The 9,646-nt window shown below is 40.3% G+C and overlaps 1 protein-coding gene across 1 annotated transcript in view; it reads left to right on the top strand.

Annotated features, from left to right (window-relative positions):
* Positions 1–9,437, top strand: part of LOC104075754 (pikachurin-like) — a gene marked incomplete at its 3' end in the record, with an annotated part of 47,698 nt that extends 38,261 nt beyond the window's left edge. The window contains exons 14-17 of the mRNA XM_009576364.1: positions 347–590; positions 4,981–5,092; positions 6,636–6,752; positions 9,257–9,437. Coding sequence (XP_009574659.1) covers positions 347–590; positions 4,981–5,092; positions 6,636–6,752; positions 9,257–9,437 — 654 coding nt within the window. The remainder of the gene's footprint in view (positions 1–346; positions 591–4,980; positions 5,093–6,635; positions 6,753–9,256) is intronic.
* Between the last annotated feature and the right edge of the window lie 209 nt (positions 9,438–9,646).

The raw sequence follows: 9,646 nt of genomic DNA on the forward strand, positions 1-9,646 counted from the left end.
GTACAAACAAATAGTCAAATACATACAGCATTATTTTCTGTGCTGCAAAACTTTTCATGCCACCACCATTGTGTGCATGCTTGCTACTTTGAAAAACACTATGGTGAATCACTAAAGCAAAGGAGCACAAAGCTTTATAATACATCCCTGGAAAAGGAAGGGATCAAGGAGGGAAGCAGTGTTGGCTAGGTTGAAAAAATATTTTTAAATTGGAAGATGAAATTTTTAGGTTGTTTTTCTTGACATAGCTTTAAGTACCTAACAAAGAGAACTGACGCTGGTTGGTAGGAGTCAATCCCTTACCTTTGAGCCTTAAGTGACTTGCTTCTGTATTCTGGATTTCCAGCACTCACCTTGGCCATACCTCAGTTCAACGAGTCCTTAAGGTCATTTGCTAGCACACCCTGGCCCTTGGAACCACAGAATTACCTTTCCTTCATGGAGTTTGAGATGACATTTCGTCCAGATTTAGAGACTGGTGTCCTTTTGTACAGCTACGACACAGACAGCAAGGACTTCCTCTCCATTAACATGGTGGCTGGTTACGTGGAGTTCAGGTTCGACTGTGGCTCAGGAACGGCTGTTATCAGGTAATCAGCGTTGCTTGTGTTTCCTTTCGAACAGTGCCATGGTGCTGATCCAGGAGAGGAGTGGGCTGGAAAGAGTAATAGCCTGTAATGAGGTATGGGAGCCCATCAGTCTCTAGTGCCTACTTCTTCTAAGGAAGCACAGAAATAGTAGAACTGTATTCAAGGGAACAGGATTTTCTTCCTACATAAGTTTATGTTTCAAAGCTTTATTATCAGTGTTACCATGTCATGTCACATCTTACTGTAGATGTTACTTTTGTTTCTGTATGGTATTGCAGAAATTCCCTTCTTGCCTCCATGACATTGTACCATAGCTAATTAGGGGTTCTATAAATATTTTATGCATATACTTTCTAGCCAGGGAATTGCACAATATTGGCACTTCTGTGAGCATCCTCCTCCCTGGTCTCCTGTTCCAGGCAGTAAGTACCAGGCTGGAGTTGTCACAAGAAGGTAGACCTCCAGGTCCCCTCTTTCCTTATAGTGCCGGTTTACATAACTTAAGCAGTCTAAAAGATAAATATATGGTTTAAACGAGTCACCCAGACTCCCAGACAAAGACAGACCTTCTGAGAATGATTCATCGCATCCTAAAATTAATGTTTAGGATAGAAGAAATGAAATGTCTCAAAAAGGGCTGCTCTCTCTCTCTCTGTGACTGAGTGCCCAGTCTCCGCGCTGCTGTTCCCTGGGCTCTTCTGAAAAGGCAATGGGCCGGACAGAGGCACTCAGTACTTTGGATGTGGTCCAAGAGGCTGCCAGTTTGACCAAGCTGACCTAATATTTAGAAATAATCTATACAAAGCTTATGCAAAATGTGTATACTGCCTGTAAGTCTTGCATACCGTGTGTTTCCTGTGGATGGACATCAGGGATTTTGGCTATACTGTGATTAGGAGAAATGCACTGATTTTCCATGGAATGAGGGTTCAAGCAAACAAACCCATTCAGGTGACAAAGTGAGAGATGATATTTCAAGGGAGCAAATGTAAAATAATGCACAACCCTAACAATGCACAGCTGTGGCAATACAGTTAGTGTTGTCAGACAGAGAAAGATCCTGGAGTCATCATGGATAGTTCTGTGAAAGCAACAGCTAACTGCTTAGAGACAAATACAGAAATGTAAGTACAATGCAGAGAATTATTAGGAATGGAATAAGGAACAATGCCTCTGCAAAAATCCACAACGCACCCTGTCTTGAAAACTTGCTGCCATTCTGGTCACTTCATTTCCAAAGAAATTAGCAAAAGTAAAATAGAAGAGTAGTGTTGATATCCAGGGGAGGGAAAGAAACAGCTTCCACAAATACAGCAGGACCCTTCAACCTGGAAAAGAAGGAGTTTGGTGGAAGTATGATAAAGGTTTTTAAATTGTGAATGACATGGAGATAAATAAGGAATGATTATTCCGTATTTTTTTTTAAATATGGAAGAATTAGAAGGACCTCAGTGAAACTGCAAACCAGAAAATAGCAAACAAAGAAAAGAAACCTTTTTTTTTTTTTTCTAGACAGCACATAAGTAAGTTGTGGAAACAAATTGTCACAGCATGTTACAGATGCCAGAACTATAAATAGGTTAAACCCCCCCCCAACATTAGACAAATTTGAAGAAAGCTCCATTGAGGGAGATCAAACACAATTGTACGGATGCAGCCTCTGACTCAGGAAATTGCTAAATGACAAGTTGCCAGGAGCTGGGAGGATACATCAAGGGAATAATCACTCCATACTTGCCCTGTTCTTTTCTCTTGCTGAAAAGCAGCAGAAATAGCTAGAGAGAGAGACCTTTGCTCTAACCCAAAATGGCCCTTCTTACAACAGCCTTCAATCTTCTTCTGATTACAGACGTCTAATTCCTATTACTGGCAAACATAAGACATTACAGTAGACATAATTTTTTTTCACCCAAGAATACTGTAGCGCTTCAAAACACCTTGGACTAAAGTTTAACTGAGATGTAGGCTTGTAAAATGTGGCAAGAGCCACAAGCACACACGGGGGAGTGGAAACTGCCCCTTTCTATTGGAAAGCAGAAGAGCGAGCAGGACGCTGGCTAGCACCTGGGTCACGTGCACTGGGGAAAAAGAGTGTGGTGTGATAGCTGGGTGATGGGGGAGACCCGTGAGACCAGCAGGCTTGGTTGAAAGTTGTCAGGATGTCCTGTTCAACTCCTTTTTCTAGATAACCTGTGCCACTCGCACCCTGTTACCAGCTCTGTTGGTGATTAAGTAAGATAAAGAAATTCCCTGTTTTTCGTGCCTGCTTAGCCAATGTTCACTTAAAAGTCTGCCTTGATCTTCATCATACCGCTTCACGCCTACCCTTTGTCCTAAACAGGGGTATAACTGGTCATCCTGACTATCTCTTCCATAGGACCAGGCTGTTAAATATTATGATATAATCAAAACACAATTATAATGTCTTTATAATTAAGGATGAGGCAAGCTCATTTACGTATGCCAGCAGCAGCAGTAGGAAAGCTGACGCTGGTGAAGCTTGGGTTTTGCCTGAAGCATCCCGGGATGGAAGGAGCACGGTGCGTGCAGGGGGCTCGGGAGGGAGCAGGGCTGCCGAGTGGACAGACGGATGCAGAACCTGAGCTATTTACCAAAATGTCTCAGAGGAGAATTTTTTGTCCCCTGGGATTTCTCTTGGCCAGGCATTCACAGGATCAAGAACGTAATCATTTGGTGTATTTTTTAATGTTCGGTTTACACAGGGAAAAGTAATCCTTAACACCATAGCACACGAAGAGCCAGAAGTGTTCAAATGCCTGCAGAAAGCATTACCAAACTCATGCTGGTTTCAAAAAGCCTGTGAATCCAAGAAATAGCTTGCAACTCTGAAGCGATGACTCTGCAAGGCTTAATCATCCCTAATTGTAATTAAATCTAGCAGAGCAGAGGGGTCACGATGATGACCTAATCAGCAGAGGAGATAAAATGTGCGTATTGCCACTTATTAGGTAGCCAAACCTATCTGGTTCCTTTATATGTATATATTGACTTCTTCAAGGTGATTAAATTCTGTTACCTAGTGATTTACCCAAGGTAGTTAAACCCTAAATGCTACTATATAAGAAAAAGGACAAGTGAATGGCATTGCTTGATGATTTTTTTATGGAGGTTTTCTGAGCCAAGGGTCAAAGTAACATTGCCAGCATCATCCAAATAGATGAAAATGGACTTTGAGAAAATTCGGAGGAGCAAAATAAATACAACAAAAAGATTTCAAAGCTCATGTTGATGTTCAGAAAAAAAGAAAAAAATGAAATTGTTATTTTCACATTTTCAAAATTATATACCTTTTTTAATCAGCATTTGAATCACTATTGACTTGCTATTTCAAATCACAATTTTTTCAGTTCTTTCATTTTGAAATGTATCATCTTTTTTTTTCATTTTTAAATGTAAGTAGCCTGAAAATACAAAACATTATTTCACCCAAAACAATTTTGTATTTTTTCATTGAAAGCTAGAAAGTCTCCAGGTGTCGTAGATAGCACAGTTTCTGATTTTTCCAGCTTGACCAGTGAATCAAACACAAGTTTTCATTGCTCCTGGAGGACAGACTGCAAGATAACATTTAGACATAAAATGCTTTAACCAGTGTAGTAAGATGACATCTGAAAACAAGATTAAAAGTTCTGAAGAACTTGTAAAGGGGAATGTGGTTTTGCCCTTTATACAGCTGCTATTCATAATAGTGCTGAACTAATGAAGATTGTACGAACAGTTTTAAAATGCTTTCTTTGAGACTGGTGAGTACTTTGCACAACTGGGGATTATTGTTCCCAGCCAGGATCTCATCACATCATTAGGATCATATTTTAGTTACTTCCCCTTAATGTAGAGCAGCCGGGCTGCGTGTCTCTGTGTGTGTGAGCGCGCGTGTAGATGTCACTGTAACAGGCTGCATAAATAGAGCTGATAAGCCAACACAAAGTAGTTCTGTTTTAAAAGAGGACGAAGAATGTGGGACTAGTCCAAGCATTAAGTGGGGGAAGCTTTATCTCCAGGCTTATGTCATTGTGAAATGAGAATGTACAGCTGAGACAAAAATTTGTCTTTATGCATTATAAATGACTGAGCAGAAAAATTAGCTCAGAGGTAGATGAAATGCATGCTGATTATAGAAATGTTTCATTTATAAATAAAAGTAGAGTGCTTGTTACTTGCTGTAGGAACATGGTCTTACTTTCCTTTGCTGATGAGGCTCAGAAATTATGTTACTTTCTTATAAGGAAAGAAACACACTGATTTATTTTTATTTTTTGTTTAGAAAATCAGCCCAGAGGACTTGACTTTTTAACATCACAACAATATTTGAAAATATCAGAAAGGCAAAAGCGTAAAATACTTGAAAGTTTTCTTCCCCTTAAAACAGGAGTGAAGAACCTGTCAGTCTGGGCCAATGGCATGAGTTGCGAGTGTCTCGCACAGCGAAGAATGGTATCCTACAAGTGGACAAACAAAAGCCGATGGAAGGGATGGCAGAGGTGAGCATATGGCGTGGCTTGTCATGAATACAGCTGTTAGACTATAAAATGATTGCATGGTAAACTACACAGGCTGCCCTCAAAGCTCTTAGAAGATCAAAAAAGTATACACATTAGGGCAACATTTTCTTAAGCCCAAAATTGGACATTTGAACGTGAAGTCTTCCCTCTGAGGACAAGGATCCTTGTAAAGGCAGCTGAAATCACAACCTTACCTGCTCTTGCCATGTAACTGGACTCACATTTTTGTGTTTCGTTCATAAATGTTCTTGAGGTTCTTTTCTTGATACTTACTGCTTGTGGCTGTCTGTTGAACATTGTGTGCACTATGAAATGCATCATCTGCAGAAGGATGATATTGAAAATTATGTGCACAAAGTCCTGTTCTTACCTCTCTCTGAATATTGTGCTGGAAAGGTAGGCCAAAAGAGAATTGTTTCTTTGTCTTCTCCTTGCAAAAGTGATTTTCAGGACAGAGTAAGGGCTGGAATACTCAGACAGTTGCATTTTATTCTTCCCTCACCAAGAGGTCATAGCGAGTCAAGTTTGTAGTAAAGTGAAATTTTGCTTGTACCGAGCAGGGTATTCACTCTAATACTCAAATGAGTACACAGAGGTACTTTTTAATCCCAAAAACCTGAGGCTAGAACTGCTCAGAAAATGTCTTTTATTCTTTCCTAGTGGAAAGTGTGACCAGAAACCCGGACTCCAGATCCTGTTAGCAGAAGAATCTGCAGGTTTTTCTGCAAACTGGGAAGCTATTTAAAGCTTAGACTTTTCTTGAAAAATGTAAATTGAAATTCCAGTTGCCTGTCAAGAAACAGATTGAGTGGGAAACATTCAAACGGAGCAGTCGAGACTTCTTTAAATAGATGGGTCAAGATGAAGACTCCCATTTTTTTTCTCTGAGTGCTGCAGTGCAGCTGCAGAAGGGGGTTGGCTGGGAGCTGCCAACAAAGAAATCACAGGAGCTTCTGCAGGACTGGAATTACACAGTTATCCTGTCCTTAGCTATTAAACATCTTTCGGTTCACTCTAGGACCCTGACTAGTCCCATCAGGTATTCTGAGCAACTGCTTCTGGTAACTAAGGCAAACTCAATGTTTCTTTCATTTAGCCCCATAACTTGCTATGGATTATATTTTTAGATGTTGGAAACATTAAATGAGTCTCTGTTGCATGGACTTTGCTCTGATTTTAACTTTATGAACCTCATTCTGGATTTACATCAATGTACCTCAAGTCATTGCAAATAGAGCTAGATGTGCAGTCAGAAATCACAATGACTCGGTCTCCTTTCTTTCTTCCTTCAGTATTTCCATTTTGAAATACTAGAGATTTTTCAGCTATTTCTGATTAGAATAAAGCACAGTCAGTAGAGAGTGTCCTACGCTGGCTTTCTTGAGAGCATTGTACAAAGAAATGCAATTAACAGAAGTAAAGAGGCATTGAAGTAAGCTATAGCATCTAATGTAGACTAATCTGAAGATACAAGCATGGGTCCAGCTACTTCAATAAAATGTTGTTCTTATGTTTCTTGCAGGGGGCTTTCACACAGATTAAGTGCAGCTCTGAAATATTTATTGGCGGAGTCCCTAGTTATGATGCTGTGAAGAAGAACTCTGGGATCCTTAGACCCTTCAGTGGGAGCATCCAGAAGGTATGTGCCCAGAGAAACACACTGAAGGCAATTTCCTTATCATTCAGTGCACACTCTAGGTGGAAACCTGCCTTATACCACTGGCAATATTCAAAATAATCCAAGATTTCACCTCAGGACCTCACCACAAAGTGCTTAAACACATATTTCACAGTGAAAAGTCATTCTAACTTTAATAGCCAGTAAGTATGACCACTGTATAGCCAGTCTCCCTATTAATTTCCATACTGTACCAATAAGTAAGCAGAAGATATAGAGGATCGAGTTCAGAATGATGCACAAAACTATGTCAAGATTAGAGTCCTCAGAGTGCCCTGTAGCATCATATATAAATAAATAAGCAAAGGAGATGCTCAAATACTTCAGTGAATGCACACTGAGGCAGCTAAATGTCTGATGTAACCAATACAGCAATGAGCGAAAAAGAAGGTGCAAATTAAAGTGGATCCCAGTCCAGTTAGCGTATTCTTACACCACACAGCAGTTGCACGCCTCACTGCCTTCCCCTCTTATGATTTTATATGGGACACATGAATGGAGGAGATCTTTTTCACTGTTGGCAGACATTAGGGATGATGTTCCAGTGGGGTCAGTTGTGCATGGGTGCAGTTCTCTTCTGGAGAATAAATCTGTAAGTTCATAATAAGTCCTAATAAGTAATCAAAAGAAAGTTCAAACTGAACTAACATTTGCTGTCCCTGGGCATACTTAAAATAATTTGGATAAAGCTGAAATGCTGTCCCTGAATCCTCAGAGTTTTATATAAGTGAATTATTGCATCACATTTACTTAACAAATAAAAAACTCTAATAGTGCATCTCATAACAATTGATCAAGAGCAGAAAAATAATTGCAATTCAGCGTAAATGGTTTCATCACTTGGTCCAACATTTTTCACTATCAGCTGTCTAGCAGAAAACACGAAGTTCGAGAAAACTGGGGGAGTGTCTAAAAGTGATGGGAACAGGTCAGTCACACGACCATAATTGGAAAAGTGGGCTTGACTAAGTACAGTGCATTTTGGAGAGCAAGATAGGGAGCCTAGGAGAAATTAACATAGGTCACACTTACAAGGTGAGGGGTTGTACCCTAGAGTACAGAGACACTGATAAGGGTTGGGAAACGCTGACTGTGAGCCCTTACTTCTGTGACGTAATTGAGAAGGTGGATTTGCCTTCTCAGAGGCCTGAATGGGATGTCAAGGAAGAGCATCGCCTGCCTTTTGGGCACTGGGAAACTATTAATTGACTGCTGTGTTTACACATAGTAGGATTTTGGAGAATTGTATAGAAATAAAGCTACAAACATCACCAAGTACTGGAAAACATGGCATGTATAGAAAGACCTAAGATCTCAACCTATTTGGTTTACTCAGATAAGGTTAAGAAGTGACTTTATTGTGGTCTGCTAGTTCCTGCATGAGGGTGAGATTTCTTTGAGTACCTGGCTCTGAAATGCAGAAAATGGCACAATGAGAAACAATGGCTGGAAGCTGAAGATAAGTTTAAACCCAGAAATAAGAGACACATTTTTAAGAGTGGGGGCTTGTTAACCTCTGGGACAACATAGCCAGAAGTTAGAAAGAAGCTGAAAAGACAGCGGAGTCTTCACTGGTCCATCTTTACAACAGGACTGGTTGTTTTTCTGCTGTTGGAGTTGTTTAGTGCTGTTTCAAGCAGAGTATATATGCTTGATGCAACCCCTTCTCCCAGTAGGACCCCCTAAGGTGCATCATCTGAGTTATGCAGGAGCCAGAGTAACTATTGCCATTCTCACTTCTGGTCTTAAAATCTATTTGTTTGTGAAAATGAACTTATTTTGATGTAGCTGAGATCAGAAGCCGTACCCACATGTAATCTCTCTGCCAAGATATCAGCTGAGATTATACAAATGTTGGTTTATATTGGAGAACATATGTTGCTGACACATGGGAAAAATCCCCATATTTAACAATTCTCTTCAGTTTATATACAAACAGGTTTGTGAAGTCGTTAATAACATTTTTCATCCATCTTAACTCTAGCTTTTTTCAGGCAAGATGAAATACTAGAAAGCAATAGAAAATATGAAAAACAAGCTGTTCTGCTTAGTATTTCTGTTGTCAACACTCGTCTCCTGGGGGGTTTCCTGATCTCAAAAAAGCTTTTCCTCAGCAGTGCTCATCTAATTTTACTGTCCTAGCTCACGGCTCAGCTACAAAGCATTGCGCCAGTGTTCAGACACAAGACTGGTAAATGCCACACAGCTTCACCCCATATGGGGGTTGCCTAAGGCTGTGTCACAAAACACAAAAGAAATTAATCTCCAGCGGGTCAGGGTGGGCAACAGAATGAGTTGGACCTCTGCGACTGGAAAACACACATTACAAGAAACAGGTTTTTCGCCAAGTTTTGAGGGTTACGTTTCTCTGAAGTCTTTTAGAGAAGTCTTCTGACTAGCAGTACAATACTGGGAATTTGGAAGTTTCTAGAATGTGTTCCTCCCTTGGTTTTTTTTACACATAGATTATCTTGAATGACCGGACAATTGATGTGAAACGGGATTTCACGTTTGGAATCAACCTAGCGAATGCTGCCCACCCCTGCATGAGTTCACCATGTGCAAATGGAGGCACCTGCGTTCCCAAAAAGGACAGCTACGAATGTGATTGTCCCCTGGGCTTCGATGGGCAACATTGCCAAAAAGGTAACAATGGCTGCATTTCAATCCAGAGATACAGAGTTGATCACAAAAATAAGAGAGATTTAGCACCTACAACTGCTGTTGTACACATCACTTGAAATAGAAATCCTGGAGGCCAGAGCTCCCTTTGCATTCATGCATATTCCATGTACCCCAGGAAGAATTTATTCTGTTATTTAGGAACATGGTAACTGCTACTCCAGCACAGAGCT

The sequence above is a fragment of the Fulmarus glacialis genome, unplaced genomic scaffold (assembly GCF_000690835.1).
Source record: "Fulmarus glacialis isolate BGI_N327 unplaced genomic scaffold, ASM69083v1 scaffold37914, whole genome shotgun sequence".
NCBI lineage: Eukaryota > Metazoa > Chordata > Aves > Procellariiformes > Procellariidae > Fulmarus > Fulmarus glacialis.